Source organism: Castor canadensis, chromosome 18 (genome assembly GCF_047511655.1).
Source record: "Castor canadensis chromosome 18, mCasCan1.hap1v2, whole genome shotgun sequence".
In the NCBI taxonomy this organism is placed as follows: domain Eukaryota; kingdom Metazoa; phylum Chordata; class Mammalia; order Rodentia; family Castoridae; genus Castor; species Castor canadensis.
Genome location: NC_133403.1, coordinates 42435239 through 42453011, shown reverse-complemented (window position 1 = coordinate 42453011; position 17773 = coordinate 42435239). Strand labels below are relative to the sequence as shown.

Below are 17773 nucleotides of genomic sequence, written 5' to 3'. Positions count from 1 at the left end.
CCATGTGGCTTATCCAGCACTGTGCCTGGACACCGCCCCCCCCCACACACACCATTAGTTGACCTTTTTAATAGTAAGCGCTCCCCCAGAGTGAGCAGCCCCAAGAGGACCCAGCAGCCACCCACTTGCCTGTCTGCCATAGTGTGGTTCTGGGGTGTCCTTCAAAGACCCATGTGCTAAAGGCTTGGCCCCCCAGTGTGACACTCCTGGGATGGTGGTGGGGCCTTGTGGGAGGACTTTAGGTCACTGGGATGGGCCTAGAAAGGGAGAGCGGGCCCAGCACCTGCTGGATCACGCATGTAATCCTAGCTGGTCAGGAGGATCGCAGTTCAAAGCCAGCCCTGGACAAGTAGCTCATGAGACCCTATCTTGAAAATACTCAACTCAAAAAAAGAGCTGGCAGAGTGGCTCAAGTGGTACAGTGCCTTCATAGCAAGCGTGAAGCCCTGAGTTCAAACCCTAGTACCCCATTGTGAGGGAAGCAGCTTTGCTCTCCCATTCGAATCCCCCCAACAAGCCCAAAAGCCATTGGGACCAATGGATCATGGACCATGAGCCAAAGTCAACCTTTCTTCTTTATTCACTGATTATCTCTGGTACTTTGTTACAGTAACAGAAAGCTGGCTAACACACTAGCCCGGCCTGTAAGTCACTCTATGGGAAAAACCAGCCAAGTCCACACTAATTCTAGAGGAGGGATCTAGACTTCTCCTGGTGGGAATCAGGAGAAGGGTGAAACATCTTCTGCCACTTCTCATTGACTGTCACAACCTGAGGACGGGGACAAGAGGGAAGAGGAGGAGATGGAGGAGCAGATGGAGGAGAAGGGGAAGGAGGAGGAGGAGATGGAGGTGGGGAGAGGGAGGGGGAAGGGGGGAAGGGGAGGGGGAGATGGAGGAGGAGGAGGAGATAGGAGGGGGAGGAGGAGGAGGTGGAGGAGGAGGAGGTGGAGGAGGAGGAGGAGATAGGAGGGGGAGGAGGAGGAGAAGATAGGAGGGGGAGGAGGAGGAGATGGAGGGGGAGGAGGAGATGGAGGGGGAGGAGATGAGGAGGAGCAGATGGGGGGAGGAGATGGGGGAGGAGGAGATGGGGGGAGGAGATGGGAGGAGGAGGAGATGGGGGAGGAGGAGATGGGGGGAGGAGGAGATGGGGGAGGAGGAGATGGGGGAGGAGGAGATGGGGGAGGAGGAGGAGATGGGGGGAGGAGGAGATGGGGGAGGAGGAGATGGGGGGAGGAGGAGATGGGGGAGGAGGAGATGGGGGAGGAGGAGATGGGGGAGGAGGAGATGGGGGAGGAGGAGGAGATGGGAGGAGGAGATGGGGGAGGAGGAGATGGGGGAGGAGGAGATGGGGGAGGAGGAGATGGGGGAGGAGGAGATGGGGGAGGAGGAGATGGGGGAGGAGGAGACGGGGGGGGGGAGGAGGAGATTAGCGGGGAGGAGGAGGAGAGGGGGAGGAGGAGATGGGGGGAGGAGAGGGACATGGAGGAGGAGGAGGCCTCCAGTCAGCACGGGTCCAGCCTCAGCTCCTCTTCCTGTCCTACCTCACACGAGACCTGGGGCGTTGGGGCCACAGCCCAGCGCCCCCACCCTCAGGGCCTCCCGACCACACTCAGTCCATGTGCTTCAAACCAGCCTGGCTCCGCCTCCCACAGAAAACGTGTTCAGTCACATGATCCAGGGGCAGCCAATCAGAACCTTCCACCCCTGGCTTCCGTGATTGGCTCACAGATGGGCACGTGATCTCGAGCAGGCCAATGAGACTCCTCTCCAGGCCTTTTGTGGGAATTTAGGTAAAAAGTGAAAGAGCCGCGGGCGTGGCCAGTCCAGTCCGTAATCTCAGCCACTGGGGAGGTGGAGATTGGGAGGATTGTGAATCGAGGCCCGCCAGGTGCAAAATGTCTGTCCCCACCAATAAAAGCTGGGCATGGTGGTGCATGCCAGTCATTCAGCTACTTGGGATCATGGGCCAGACCAGCCCTGACATGAACGCAGACCCTATTCAGAAAAGTAAACAAAGCAAAAAGGGCTGGGGTGGCAGAGCACCTGCCTAACAGGCCCAAGGCCCTGAGTTCAAACCCTAGTACCGAAAAAAAAAAAAGAAAAAAGTGAAAGACTGAAGCCAGACAGAAATACAGACAAGCCATCATAAGAGGAGGTGACATTTATCGAGCACCTACTGCATGCCCACACTCTCAACGTGGCCACTTTGCTCTCATCCCGCCTTGTGAGCTGCCTGAGACTCTTACTCCCCACATTCGGGTGGGGAAGTGGGGCACAGAGAGGTCAGGCAGCTGGTCCGTGGTCACACAGACCAGGTGTCATTCAGTCGGGCATTAGGTTTGAAGTCCAGATAAACAGTGAACACCTTTTTGGGTACATATGCCCTGTGCAACACTTACTTATTGAAAAAGCTTCAGTTCGGCTGGGTGTCCTGCATTGCATCCAGCATCCCAATTTGGTGGGACTGGGGTTTGAACTCATGGTTTTGAGCTTGCAAAGCAGGGGCTCTATCACCTGAGCCATGCCTCTGGCCCCCAGAGCCCACGTTCTTACAAACTACACCTGACTACCCTTGCAGTCAGATGCTCGAGAGAGGCTAAGAGCCACCAACACTGACCCAGCTGCTGGATCCTGCTGAGCCTGAAGCCAGCTGCAGGAGACGGCTTTCTGTCACCTGCCTCTGAAGAGCTCTGACTTAGCGCCAGTCCCAGTTCAGACAAGCACTTCAGGGAACCAAGCTCTGTGGCTGGAGTTGCAGGGAACAGGGAAGAGTCCCGGGCTGGAGAAACGAACTTGGCACACGCTCTGGAGCGTGGCCTGGGCCACGGAAGGCTGTTAGTTTGACTTGTGATAAACTGTCACCAACGCTGGAACTTAAGCAATGCAGACTTTCAGGTGACCGTTTCCACGGTCAGGTGTGAGGGGAAGTTGTGCAGGTCCAACTGTGATCTCACCTGCAGGCCTGACCGAGGTGTCAGCGCCTTAGCAGAATCATCTCCGGGCAGCTGTAAGATTCATGGCGGCTTCCTTCTCCAAAGCCAGAGGTCTCTGCCACTTGCAGTGTCTGATTTCGGAAAAGGCTGGAGTAGCTCTGAAGTGCCTCGCCTAATTAGGGCAGGCCCACCCAAGACTACCTCCCTTTAGATTAAATCAAAGTCAGTGGACGAGGAACCTTAATTATTCCACAAAATCCCGTCACCTCCGCCATATCCTCTGGGTTAGAAGTGGACCCAGGTCCCACCCAGACTCAAAGCAAGCGAAACACAAATGCGTGGGAATTAGGGGGCCACTATAGAGTGGGTCCCCCACAGAAGGTGACGGGGTGGTCGGGTGAGACCGCAGGATGTGTGGCCCATGGAGAGGGGCTGAGGTGGCTACGTGGGGAGTGGAAATCCAGGGAGCCTAGGGCCACCCTTAGGCCCTGCCAGTGCTATTTGAGTTTTTGGTTAATGTGGTTTTTTAAGACAGGGTCTCACTACAGAGCCCAGGCTGGCCTCAGACTCGCCGTCCTCCTGGCTCTGCCTCTGAGTGCTGAGATGACACGCGTGGCTTTGTTTACGGTGATTTCGCCCCGTGTGCAGCCCTGGCAGGTGGCTCTCTCGTCAGCCTAGGTCCTGGGTGAAGAAACTGAGGCAGAGAGAGAGGCAAGATGACTGGTAAAAAGTTAGGAGGTGCGAAAAGGGCTGAGCAGACACCGACCTGGGTCTCCAAACTCCTAGTCCGGTGCCCCTGTCACCGTGGAAGGTGTCAGCAAGACAGGGACAGGAGGCTGGGGAGAGGGGGAAGAGGGGGCTGGGGAGAGAAGAGAGAAGCAGAGAGGGAGGGAGGAGAGCAGAGGGGAGGGGGCCACAGGCGGAGGGTGAGGAAGGAAGGAGGAGCAGGAGGAGGGGGGGAGGGCAGGGCAGGAGGAAGGGGACACGGCGTCCCCCATGGCCAGGCTGCAAAGGACTCAGAGGGGAAAGGCCTCAGGACTCCAAAGCCAGACCAAGTTCAGAGCTTTCACTGCCAGACCATTTCAGTCGCACTTTTTATTATTATTATTATTAATTATTACCGTGGGGCAGTGCTGGGGTTTGAACTCGGCACCTTGAGCTTGCTAGGCAGGCACTCCACCACTTGAGCCACTCCTCCTTCCCCAGACCGTTTTCTTACCTTGGAAATCCACTCTGAGTCCCTGGGGCACAGCTTGTGCCCTGAGCAGCAGGAGATGGTGACACTGGTGAGTGACACTGGTGCGTGACAGGCACAGGGTGAGAGAGGACAGGGAAGAGCCGAGGGAAGGGAAGGGGCGCTGCCAGGGAGGACAGCACAGAATGCCTCAGTCCCCACCTGGGGGTCATGTGACCCGAGCCCTGGGGGGCCAATCTGCATATTCTCTCCTCCTGGACAGTGATTGGCTCCTGGATGGGCATGTGATCCAGACCATCCAATCAGCTTTACTCTTTCTCCTCTCCACAGTGAGGACAGAGCCTGGGCCCTGAGTGTCCAGCCGGGGACAGAGGGGAGACGCCACCTCCTCCAGCAGGGGAAGGAAGGCTGGGCCCAGTCCTGGGAGGCCTGGATCCAGCCCCACCTGAAGCTTGCTCGGGTTACAGAGGGAGAGGAGGCAGGGAGGGCTAGTTTGCAAGTCTTCCAGCCCCAGTGCCCTAGGAAGAGGGACTCCTCAGTGCCACCCTGTAGCTACCCCTGCCCAGGGAACCCTCAGCGGGCTGGGTGTGGGGGCCATGGCTGTAATCCCAGCCGTCAGGAGGCAGAGGCACGAAGTTTAAGCGTTCCGGGCAGCCTGAGCTGCATAGTGAGACCCTGTCTCAAAAAGCACAAAGCAACCAACCACCAGCGGATCCCAGATGCCCCGAGAACAGGACCACTCCGTCCAGCACTGTGACCTCCTCTCCTCTCACCTGCAGGGCTGCTGCTCCCTTCTCGGGACCGGCCAGCAGTGCCACCTGGCCACATCGCGGAAGGAGCCTCCCTGGCACGAGGCGTCCTGGTGACCACTAACCACAGTAACAAGCAGACCCTCAAGTGAGGACCTAGCTGCCGGCACTACACAACACCCAAGAGAAGCACCTCAGCGGGGTCAGAGAAAGAGTTGTCCCTGAACTGGAGCCCCCCTGAGCAGCTGCAACTGGACGGAGTTCTGTTAGGGCCCCGAAATCCAGGAGTGGCACTGGGCTGCCAGCATTCCAGGCTTCGACCAGAACTGGAAATGTGCTCCCAGCTGTTCTTCAGTTCTGACAGGCGTGTGTCACACGCACACACACATGCGTACACACCCATACATGTACACGTTTCACCTTCAAACGCCCACACGTTCCCACACCCACACGTCCACATAGCGACAGCCAAAGGTTATAAAAACCGACAAGTTTAGCCAGGCCAGGTGGCTTACTCCACCTACTCAGGAGGCAGAGATTGGGAGGATCGAGAATCAAGGCCAGCCCAGGCAGTGAGACCCCCATCTCAACCAACAACCCAGGTGTGGTAGTGCACAGGACACAGAGGTAGGAGGATGCTAGTCCAAGGCGAGCACCAGGCAAAACACCAGGCGAGACCTATCTGAAAAATAACTAAAGTAAAAAAAGTGGCAGAGCACCTGCCTTGCACCCGGCCAAAACAAAAAGACCTGACAAGTTTGTCTTAGTTGTTTTTTGGTGGTACTGGGGTTTGAACTCGGGTCCTCACGCTTGCTAGGCAGGTGCTCCCGCCAGCCGTACAAGTTTGTCTTACACGCTTCAGTTCAGCCTTCAAAATACAGAGCGGTGTACTCAAGCAAGCCTCACCTCTGCGCACGCACACACGCTCCAGCCGGGGCTGATCTTCCAGCGTGGTTGGCAGAACTCAGCTGGTGGAAGGAAGGTGGAGTCAGGTGGAGGCAGCCACCCTCCTGCTCTTCGTCATCAGGGAACCTCTCCACCTCCCTCCAAAGTCCCCGGAGCCACCCAGCTAGACAGCATGCCTCCCAGCCTCCCACATAGCAGAGGCAGCCGAGGGACACAAGCAGAGTGGACAGGGACATCTCCACCGCGCTCTGTCCTCCTCCTCACCCCGGGGCTGTTACAGGGAAGTAGACACTCCTGGTGGGCCGATTTGGGGGTACCATTACAGCAGCCTGGCCTACACCCTAACTAGTCTCCACTTAGCCCCATAATGTGTGCGGCTTCCCCCCAAAGGCTGAGCCAGAGCCAGGGCATGTGGCCAGGTCCAAGAGGGAGCTTGATCCCCCGAGACCCTTAAAGGGCATTTGAAGGCCTGAGGGAGGGCCACCTCTGTCCACGTACAGCCACAGTCATGGACTGCTGACGCCCTTCCCCAAGCTCTGGGGCTCTGGCCACCCGCTGAGTGCAGGGGGAAAGAGGAGTGAGCCCCTCTCCGCCCCCCACCCCTGGCCCATCCCAGAGCTCAGAGCCACTGGGAGACAAGGGGGCGGCCACTCGCAGGGGGAGCTCCTTAGGGGAGAAGGCCCTGGGTGAGAAGAAGGGGTGCAGAAGGCATTGGCCCCCGGTCTGGAGGGGCTCCTAGAGTAGGAGCAGTCCTGGGGCCAGCTGCTTGGGGCGGCAGAATTCCTGGGGCATGCAGACCCCAATGCCTCCTGAAGCTGCTGGGGAACGGCAGGAAGACAGGGCCACACTGAGCCTGTGGCCACCTCCGAGAGGACAGGGTGGCTGCCGGCGGCTGGCAGACTTTTAAAGAGCAATGTTCAGGCCAAGGTGGCCCCATGCTGCAGGAGTCTGAGTGGCTGCCGTTCACGCCATCTGTCGCTCGATAATAAAGTTGTCCAGCGCGGTTCATTAACAAAGCCACAGAGCTTAGTCAGCCGGGCCTCTCGCCGGAAGTAAAGGGTGGCAGATTAGGCCGTGAGGACGCCTCGGGCACCAGCCACATGGCAGGAGTTCCCGAGCACCTGGTAGGACAGAGCCTCGTGGTCCAGGCAGGAACTGACCTGGGATGTTCACATAAGACATGTAGGAGAACTCCAGAGGACAAGCCCAGTCCAGGTCAGTCAACAACCAGGGTCCCTTGCTGGGTTTTGCAGCCTGGGGCTCACACATTCCCAGGGCTGAGCCCCTTCCCCTCAGCACAGTGAGAGGACGGAATATCAGCCCCGAAGCTGCCACACTTCCCCTGGAACCCGTGGGGTTGGGGGGCGGGGCGACATGTCAGGTGGAGGAATTCAGGTACCCATCAGTCCCGGACGGCCTCTGCTGGGCACTTACGCAATCACAGGGTCCTTCAGGGACGCAGAGGAGCCAGGAGGACCAAGGTCTGGACACAGCATGAGGGTACTGCATGGCCACTGAGGCTTTGGGGACAGGGTTGCTGCCATGGAAAGTGGCCCCCCAGGAGCTGGAAAGGGCAAGAATGGGTGTCCCCAGAGCCCTGCCCACACCCGACAGAGGCCCGGGTGCGGGGGTCACATAGGCTTCCGTGGCATCTTTGGGCTGCTTCAAGCCATAATGCTTGTGGCAATTTGTCCAGAAGCCACTGGAAACTATGAAAAGGGACCAGGTCCTGTCTAGACGCCCAGGTCTTCAGAGCCCAGTGTTATGCCAGCGAGGTTGGAGCAGGGTCGGCTGCAGCAGAAAAGGCAGCGCCATGCTGATGAAGGGGATGGCTCCACCAACCTCCTTCTCCCCAGGAAGACAGTCTGAAGGCCAGAGGTGGGGCCACCACCCAGTGAGCACAAAGATGACAGCCATACTAAGGACAGCCCAGTATGGCACTCAGAGGGACTTTCTGTGACAGGAGGGCAGCACGTCCCACTGGGCCACTCTTGGGTCCATGACAGCTGCAGCACAACCCGGGGACTTGCAGCTCTTGTGGTGACAAGACAACACTGTAGTTCAGACACTCAGCCAGTTCCAGGCCATGGGGACACCCAGGGAGAGGAGGCCAGGGTGCTGACTTCACATCAAGTCACGCTCCCTGGCCAGTCAGTCACAAGGGACCGTTGCTAAGTACCAGGGGCCCAGGAAACGCAGCAAGGGTTGAGGCCACACGACCCCAGGGCATGGCTGTTAGCTGCCACATCAGTGCAACCAGCCACAGCCATTTGCAGCCACGGCCACAAGGCACCACAGTCACCTCCTGCTGGAGAGCACAAGCACACGGCACAGGCACAGGTGTGTGCGTGTACACGTTTATTGCATACAATTCTTCATAGCACTTTTCCCCATAATGCAGAAGAAAGGAATTCCAAAAGATATTTCATTGTGCTGTTTTTAAAAAAAAATAGAAAAAAGAACACAGGATCCCGACATACATTAATGCACAGAAATACATACGACCTGGTGGCCAGAGCCCGTGGCTCCATTCACTGGCACTGACAAGTGTCCACAGGAACGGATGAGAACTTTCAGTGGGGGAGCATGCGGTGGAAGCTGTGTCCCTGGAGGCTTGTGGTGACGCAGTGACCCAGAGTGACACGGAGTGCTTGCAGGACCCCACACCAGACCCTAATTAACATGAAGACATTTTAACTGTCAGAGTGTTGTGCAGAGACCTGGGAAAGGCTGGAAGCCGCCAGCTCAGCAGAAGGAGCTCCCGCCACTGGGTGGTGCTGGCTGGCTGGAGTGTGACACAGGGCTCCACTGGAACAGCACTCTGTCCATGGCAAGACAGGGCACAAAACTTAGCCCAGGAGGAGTCCACGCCATGCCTGGTGCTCCCTGGACAGGAGGCCTGGCGGAAGCCAGGAGCCAGGAACCAGGAAGACAGATTTGCACCTTCACAGAGCAAAACAGAACCTTGACTCTCAGGAACACTGTCACCAGGATGGCAGGCAGCTCGGCCTGCATCTCAGGTCACCTCACTAGATAAGCATGTGAGGCCATGTGCAGACCCCTGTGTTCAGAGAGCAGGGCTGTGCACTGCCCACATGACCTTCTAGCCTTGGGGGCATATCCCATCCTGGTGCCCAAGGCCTGGGTCCCAGTGCATTTAACTCGGACAGGGGTGCTGCTTCTCGAGCTGTCAACTCCTGATGCAAACGTTCTTCTGTGCAGGCTGTGGTTTCCAGGTGTTTTTGAGGTTTTTGGGTATTTTTGGTTTTTTTTTTTTTTTTTGTAGCACTGGGGTTTGAACTCAGGGCCTCACACCTGCAGTGGCAGGTGCTGTCGCTGCTTGAGCTATACCGCCAGCCCTCCAGATGTTTCCAGGGTGCACAGTCACAGTGCACAAGTCGGAGTGACTCAGAAGTCCCGAAGCTCAGGGATGTCCCGGTACAGGTCCAGGGTCTCGGGGTTGGAGAAGGCCCCGCGGTGCTCCACGGCCTTCCCCGACATGACCTGCTTCACGGCCACCTCCACCTTCTTGCCGTTGAGCGTGTACTGCAGGAGGGGCAGGAAGAAATGGAAACGGCCCTTCACAAGCTGCAGGGCCCAACACACCCGCAGCCTGCCACCTGCCACTCAAACCCGGAAGGACCCAACTAGCCCCAAATGCGGAAAGCGGCCAAGTCAGAGCTGCCCCTGCCCCCGCAGTGCCCCGCACCCACCGCTGTCCGCTTCAGAAAGGCAAGGTCAACACCAGTGTCACCGCCCGCACAGCCAGCCACACCCGGACTGCCTCCAAGGTGCCACCAGGGCCACGAGAGCACGTTAGTTTCCCATGCTGCACACTAGTCAGGCTACGCTCCGGCTGCAGGTGTCACAGCCAGCTGGCCCTGGGGAGGGCATGCCAGGTGCCACTCGGTCCCCGATTGAAGAGGAAATTGTGCTGTCTCGGGGCATATCCCAGCTCAACCCGAGGAAAGTCTGCAATAAGGATGTGACTTCTGCCACCACACACAGGGGACTTTGGGCAAATTCCTCCACTTATCCCGAGAGCCCCAGGCAAGGCACATGGGTCACTCCAGGCAGCCGCGTCAGCGCCTGGCTGTCCTAGGAACAACGGTTTGGTTTTACTTTTATTTCCATTTATTTCAGCACAGGCGTTTACGCTGTCACACCTTCGCGCCCTTGCTTCAGGAGAGGACTGGCCTCCCAGGACCGCGTCCGCGCCCTCACCAGCCTCCATCGGGACCCCCACCTGCCAGGCCCTCGGTTACTCGTTCTAGACATGCAAAGCTCCCTCTACACCGCATGCCACGCGTCTTCCCTCCTGAATCCAAACCCGCTTTGGCAGCGCTGGCGCGTATATGGATGGGCCGGAAGCTTCTAAGGCCACCCGCGCTGGTTTTGTTTTTAAACTGAGATGTCATTAACGCTCATTCAGTCAGCAGGTGACGTAGCTAGGGCCTAAGCCTGTCCCTTCGGAATGGGTCACCGCGCTCACGCTCTGCCAGCCTCACAAGCTTTCTCAGTCACCGAGCTCTGCACACCACTTGGCGTGCAGCTCGGACCCTCCGTCTGCTGAGGTTACGGCAGGCAGTGTTGGAAAAGGAACCCAGCTCCGGCTCCTCTGGCAAGAAGGGCGGGGAAGGCAGGGGCTCCCTGGGCCTCCCAGCAGGCGGGGACTGAGCTGCGACCAGAGCAGAGGCCTATGGAATCAGGGCCGAGGTGGCTGCCTGGGACCTGCAGGGAGACCCCTCCATGCCCTGAGCTGTCCTGTCGGCCACAACCAACCAACTCTGCAGCTCTGTATTTTGGGTGAGTGCCAGGCAGGTCATATTCTGGATGCCATGTTTTCAGACAGGACCCCCCCTTGAAGACAGGCTCGCCCCAGCCCAGAGGGTGTCAGACCAGCTCACTCATCTACTCTTGCCAGGCACACAGGCACCTGTGTGCCAGCAGCTGAAGCAGAAAGAGGGAGAGCCGCCCAGCCCCCGGCAGAGTGCACAGACCGTACCTCCCGCTGGGTGACAGAGAGCTCAGAGGGCTGGCTCACTGACAGGCAGGGGGCGGCACGCAGAACCACCGGGTGGCCCTCGGCACTACCGGCAGCACTGCTATTTCAGAGATGAGGAGGCCAAGGCTTGGAGGTGCTAAGTCAGCTGTTCAAAGCTCCAGGAGCACTGAGATGGAGGAAATGCCAGCACCAGGCAGGAAGGACAAGCAGAGGCTGCTTATCCCCAGGATTCCCTTCCGTTCCTCCTCCCTGGGGGGGCAAGTGTGCCCATACTACAGACGGATGAGAGAGTCACTCAGGCCGGCACAGGCAAGTCTCCTCCAAGGATGCTGAAGGTCCCTTCAACGCTGCAGGTAGAGCCCCTGTCCTGGGCACTGTCGGGCACAGACAGGAGCCACCCCACCCACTATTCCCACCACCAGTGGCCCTCACCTGAGGCTGGGCGCCCTGGACTCAGCTGCTCAATGGGCAGGGGCGGCTCACTCCCGACAGCCCCAGAGGGAGAGCCTGACCCACAGGGCCCCCCTGCCTCTACAAGACCCCAACTTTCCAGACGGGGCCTCTGCTGTCCTCTCCTGAAGTGAAGAAAGGAAGTGGGGACAGGTGGTGTCCTCCCCTGTGGGCTGCCAGACCCTCCCAGGTCTCCCAGGTGTTCTGTTGGTCCAGACCACAGTGGGTCAACACAGTGGCTCCAAAAACCAGCAGCGCCTACATGACTTCCCAAGTGCTGCTCGGGGCGGTGTGGGGAGGGAGAGGCTGGACCCCAGCCCTGTAGCTAGGGACAAAGGCCAGAGGGGAGGGCGGGACGTGGCACGTCTGATACACTGCATCTCCCACGCTCAGCATGGAGCAATTTTGGAATAACCATCTTTCCAGCAAAGGACACAGCTCTTCTCAAACAAAGCCAAAGGGAAAGCACTGACTTTCAACTCCCTAAAATACTGCAGGTGTGGACAAGTGGTGTACCAAAGGGACATATCTAACCCTCACCAGGGAGGGACAGCAGGGTCAGTGAGTGGAGAAGTGCCTGCCCCACAAAAAGGGCCACATGTCCACAGAACATCACCAGTCACCACCTGGGGAGTGCTCCCAAGCCGTGAGGTGTTCCCCACATACACCGAATGAGAATGTGTGTGCCATGCTGCTGAGACAAGGAACCAACGCCGAGGATGCTGATGGAGGTCTGGGAGAAGGAAGAGGAAGCAGGTGTCCCAGTGGAGGGAGGGAGGAAAGGGAAGAGGGGCTGGGCAGCAGGCAGCCGGCACACTGAGCACCACGTGCACACAGTAGGTGTGCCAGCAGCATCGAACGCACGCAGCAGGTGCCGAGGACCCTCCCCGCAGACAGAAGGTTTTGAAGGAGCCAAGCAAAGAGAGTGAGCATTGTGAAGTCAGCGACCTCAGGGCTCTCCACACGCTCCAAGCCATGGTCAAGGACCGCCTATCCCAGGGCGCCTCACACACTGGGCTCCAGATGGTGTCACAGCGCCTGGCTGCAAGCCCAGCACACTCTCGCCCTCATTTCTAATGTGCATTGGGCCTGCAGGCTTCAAATACAGGCAGCCTTGTTTAAATAGTTGTGTGTACACATGTGCACACGCACTCACAAGCACACCTAGTGGCTTCTCTTGGTTCACAGAGGCACCGGCTTTGTCAGCCATGCAAACGAGCACCGAGACCATCTGGGGGGCACCGAGACCATCTGAGGGGCACGGAGACCATCTGGGGGGCCTGCTCCCGGACGGGCATGAGCGGTGTGGACATGGGGAGCCTTCTGAGGACCCGCCTCCAAGCACACCCAAAGCTGTTCCCACAGAGGGAATTCAAACTGAAAAGGCCAAGTAACGGCACCCCAGCTTCCCTCAGAGCTAAGCTGCCCATCTGTAACCTCGAGGGCACGCTGGCCACCAACCCCCAGCCCCAGCATAGCGCCACAGAGGGATGAAGGCACTCTGTCACCGCGGCAGAGTGGCAGGAGGGGCATACCGGGATACCCTGGGTTTCCAGGATGAGGCTGGGCACATGGCGCGCAGACAGGCCAACGCGGATGGCGTCACGGATCTGCTTCACCAGGTCTGGCCGGAAGGAGTGCCCGGAAGCCATCTTCAGGAAGAGGATCACCCTCTCCTCGCCATCCCTGTTGTACTGGGGCACACAGAGGCTGTCCCCCACCTCCTCGAAGGCTTCCACTGTGGAGACAGCAAAGGCCCAGTAGCCTGCAGCACTCACACCAACCCACAGAAGAGGGGAGGGCGCCAGGCCACCCAGCCTGATGTGGAAGACCATGTCCTTCCTCAGTCCACCCGAGAGTCCTCGAGGACATCCGCCAGGGCACAGAACAGCCACTGCTGAGAGGCAGAGCTCCAGCTGTACCAGGAGGCCAGATGCCCATGGTGGAGACCCCACGAGTGAGGAGGGGGTGGGGGGCACATAGGGCTGACTTTCCCACCTCAGCTGTAGACAGACACAACTGATATAAGCACCATGGGGACACTGCCACCCAGGAAGGGTGACCTGGGCTGGACCTAAGTCCCTGGACCAAGCAGCTGGGGGGCCCCCAGGTAGCCTAGGCAGTCGTGAGAGCCACAGGGCCACACTATCGGCGTGCAGTGTCCACACGCAGCTACCAGTGCGGCAGGTGTGTTCTGGAATGCCCGTCCTCACCCAGAGCTCCGCCCAAAGCAGGGCCCGGGGCCTGCAAGGTCACCTGACGTCTGCGTACCGATGTTGTAGATCTCCGAGCTGCCAAAGCGTACTCCATTGGGGTTGAGCGTGCCGTCACTGCAGAGGGGATGAGGAATGCAACACTAGGGAGCGGGTGGGCAAGGGGCAGGCCACCAGTCCCACAGTCTCACCTCTGATCAATAGTCCTCTCTCTCTCAGTTCAAACCCAGGCATCAAGAGGTCCCCTGTAGGGAGACATCTGCCACCCCCTGCCCCTTTCCACCCGTACATGTGTCTGTCCCTCCCTCCCTGCCAGGGACAAGGCCAGGTGAGGTCCCCAGGCCAGTGACAGACACTGGTGCACCTTTTCTGTGGGTCTCCCACCCTGACACCCACCACTGCAGGGCAGGGAAACATGAGTCAGACCCAGACCCAGCCCTGCCCCTTGCAGGAAGAGCGACAAGGACGCCCGCTGCAGGAAGGCATAAGATGGGGACAGTCCACCATGTCCCACACTGAGCAAAGAGAGGACCTTTGGTTGCGGGGGAGGGGGCAGGATGTGCCAAGGCCAAGGTGGGAAGGCACACAGCTCGGATGGGAAGGGAGGGTGCGAGACACCCCACACTGAAGCCGGGGGGGAGCCCAGAACAGGGTGGGACCTCTCACAGGAAGCACCTGCCCAGACACCAGCAGAAGGGCCCCAGGGGAGAACGGCAGCCACCCGCCTCACCTCCGGCCCAGCATGGCGATGCCCCCTGTCTTGGGGTTGATTCTGCAGTAGTCACCATGAGCCCAGACACCTGCAGAGGCAGAGCAGCTCGGTCACCCCGAGGAGATGGGCAGTCACCCGAGCCAGGCACAGCTGGTGTGGCCAGGCACAGGGCAGAGCTGGCGGCGGGGTATGGTGAGCCAGCCCCTCCTGCCCCAGGAGCAGCTATGCAGCATGGCGTGGGTGGGGGGTTAGATCTTGGAAGGGAAGACACAGCAGTGTGACCAGTCCAAGCATGTGGGTGAACCGCACCACGTGGACAGAGAGCCAGCTAGCAGGCAAACCTGGAGAAGAGGAAGGGCCAGAGGAGCCTGCACACAGCACTGCCCTGAGCAGGCCACACAAAGGCTGTGTGCAGCTGGGCTCACAACGGTCACAGGGAGGCTGACGTCCTGGGTGCAGCAGAGCGACCAGACCCCAGGGGGTTAGACTCTTAGCAGTGAGTGTAGCTTGCCGTTCAGCATGGGGAGGGGGTGGGTGGGCTCTGTGCCACGCCCTGCTTTGAATCCTAACAGTACAGCAGCACCCTGGAGAGCAGTGTCAGGAGTAAGGGGACCAGTGAGTGCCACCTGCTGCAGATGTGCACAAGAAAAGCACATCTCAAGGCTTTGACTTGGCGACGAATCACACCAAATTTGCCCACTCCCTCAGCTTCCCACAGGCATCCTTGGAAGCCCCTGCCCCTCCCACCCATCCTGGAGACCCTTAATCTCCAGTTCATCCTGTCTCAGTAAACCCAGGGCCTACCCACCGGCGCAGGCTCGCTATCTGACCACAACGATTCACACGACACTGCAGAGAAGTGTGACAAACATGACCCACCCGTCCATGGGGACAGAGGCCACAATGCCTATGTAGAGTCTGTGGTCCGTGGGACAGAGTGAGGAAATCGAGGCAGGAGCCACAGGCTACAGAACACCCAGGGCTTTCTTTGGGATTCACTCACTAACAAGAAAGAAATCCCCCAGGGGTGGCTTGCAGATGGTGACCCTCAGATAGCCGGGTTACGCACGGCACCTGGAATGCCAAGGGAGCTGCCAGGACACGTCTGCTTTACAGCCTGGAGACCCTTTTCCACTTTGGGATGTCAGGGCCTGGACCAGTGACAGGTGTGCATGACATTAGGTCTTCCCTGAATTTGGTGGAAGTTTCTGGGTTTTCTGGGCTGTGCCCTAATTACCGAGGCCCTGAAAACACAAAGGAAGATGCAAATCCACACTACAGAAATTCTCTTCTGTGATGACCTCCCTGGAACACTGAACCTCCAGCAAAACAAAGCCCAGCGGGCAGGCAAACCCCCAAGGGACTGCTGGCTTTGACGCCCGCATAGGAAACACATCGATGTCACAAGCAGCAAAAGCACTACCTGTCCCCAGTGACCTCAAGAGACCCCAATCACTCTGGTTCTTCAAAGCAGGGACTTCAGCTCAGAGTTTTCTGGAAGCTGAGGCAAAAATGGAAATACAGTGCGTGTGAATGACGGCAAGTGACACAGACACACCAGGCCTTATCTCTGTCATCTGCCATGGTCTAAGTCTTGGTCTGCTTCAATTTCTTAGTGTTTATTAGGTTTTTCAATAGTAAAGAGCCGTAAAGGAAATGAGTGGGGTGACTCATGTAGCCTCTGCTCACACCCTGAATGTTTTCCCTTTTCTCCTTGCGCGGTCTGGGGTTGAACTCAGGGCTTGGATTGGTGGGCGGGGCTCTGCCACTTGGTGCAGCCCGACACATGGTTCTTTTCTTCAGTCACACAAACACGAGTCTTCTTTCTAAAGTTTACGTGAGAGGGTCACCCTGCCTTGTTCTGAGCCCTTGCATTTCCCTCAGTGTCTCAGCTGTCTCTCTGTCCCAGCCCCTGGCCTGCCTGCCCTCCACCTGGCATCGTTCTGAAGGGACTCATGTCCGTGACTCTCCTCCCGGTGGGGGAGAAGGCTCTGCTGCATCGACAGCCATTTCCTGCAGCCCAAGAGCCTCTACACAGTGAACAACCAGTGCCCACTGTGTCCATGGCCAGAGGCTCAGATCCCATGACCTCCTCTTCTGGGTCTTTCCTTATTTCTTCATCCCCACCTGCCCTCAGACACTACCTGAGAAACCACTTTACACAACTTGTAAAAGTGGACACTGTGGAAACATTACTTAAAGGGATAGAAGGACTGTTACAACAAAGCAATGGTCTCAGCTCTGAGTCTCCTGGCAGCCAAGGCAAAAATGGAGATACGAAAGGTCCCAAAGTATTTCTTCCTTCCAGAGCTTCAAAAAGAAAGCCTTATTCTGAAATTAACCCTAAGATACACTATCACATGAATCCTTATATTTGTGACAAAACATGACAGAAGAGGCCATTTTCAAAGCGCAATACTGCAGATAAAGGGCTGTCATCTCTTAGATGGCTGCTCAAGCCGAGGCCCTAAACCTTTGAACACGCCCCAGTCAGAAACCCAGCCTCTCCTCAGCGTCTGTGAAGATGGCTTCTCAGCTGATCTGCACTGGTCTACACAGCCACACCTGGCAGGAGCCAAGGTGGGTTAGCCACAGCCAGAGTTCAAGAGGTGGGCAAGGTCGCGCAGGGAAGCGGGAGGGAGCCGCGGCAAACTCCGTCCCCACAGTCGGCTGCCGCACTCGGGTTCTGCTCGTGTGCTGTACACCTTCACCTCACCTTTCTGGAGCCTGGAGAGCGAGCAAGCACTTAGCATAAACAGCCTGGCGCTGACTACCAAAGACAGAGCTGGGGCTTCAGGAAGGAGACAGGAGGCTGGGCCTTAAAGAACAGCCTCCCCGGCCTCGGGTGCAGCCCCTTGAAGACGGACGGCTGGGGTGTCCATCTGCAGGATGGTCATATCAGCCCCCACAAAAGTGCTCTCCTCCATCATCCCGGGCCTGGAGGCCACACAGAGATGGAAAGAGACAAGCCAGACACCTCTCCAGGGCCCTCCCTCCGCCCCCACGGACCCCCAGTGGCCCAGCGGGCTCCCAGCACAGCTCGTGGCCGGGAGGCTCTGGTACAGAGGTAGGGCAGATAGCCCAGAACCCAGATTAGTTTTAGACCATGGCTTCATGAGGACGAGCAGACGCTGATCAAAACCTCACTGCCAGCCCCAGTGGGCGGAAGGAGCAGCTCACAGCCCCTCAGGACCTCAGCCACAGCAGCGTGGATGGCTTGGCCGGAGTGTCCCACTCACCTGGGAATTTGGAGAAATACGCCTTCCTGTACTTGCTCCCGTTCTCGTCGTTCCAGAAGTGCGTGGGTTGGCAGGGGATGGGCTTGGTGCACACCAGCTCGCCGCTCTGGCCCCACACCGCCTTTCCTGGGGGACAACAGTGGGGTGAGCCCAGCACACATGGCACATCTCTAAGTGACCATGCACGCACAATGGTGCACACACCAAAGGAGGGATGACTCACGCCCACGGGCCTTGAACTGCAGCCCCTCCCTAAGTGGACTCTACCCCAACCTCCACCCAACCTCACCCAACCCCAGCCTCCCAGCCTCCAGCTGCCAGCCCACTCCCATATGTGCTCCAGCCTGATGCCTGCTTTTCGGGGCTGAA

The 17773-nt window shown here is 58.3% G+C and overlaps 1 protein-coding gene across 3 annotated transcripts in view; it reads right to left on the bottom strand.

The window, feature by feature from the left end:
• Nucleotides 1–8126: 8126 nt before the first annotated feature.
• Nucleotides 8127–17773, bottom strand: part of Aacs (acetoacetyl-CoA synthetase) — a 44583-nt gene continuing 34936 nt past the window's right edge. For 2 of the 3 annotated variants that reach the window (XM_074061241.1, XM_074061240.1), the window contains 4 exons: nt 17405–17530; nt 14184–14253; nt 13512–13570; nt 8127–9331 (listed from right to left, as the gene is read on the bottom strand). In XM_074061241.1, the coding sequence (XP_073917342.1) occupies nt 9194–9331; nt 13512–13570; nt 14184–14253; nt 17405–17530 (393 nt within the window). In that variant the 3' untranslated portion in view covers nt 8127–9193. Of the gene's footprint in view, nt 9332–12775; nt 12979–13511; nt 13571–14183; nt 14254–17404; nt 17531–17773 lie in introns of all 3 variants that reach the window. The other variant, XM_074061239.1, reaches the window with a different exon arrangement.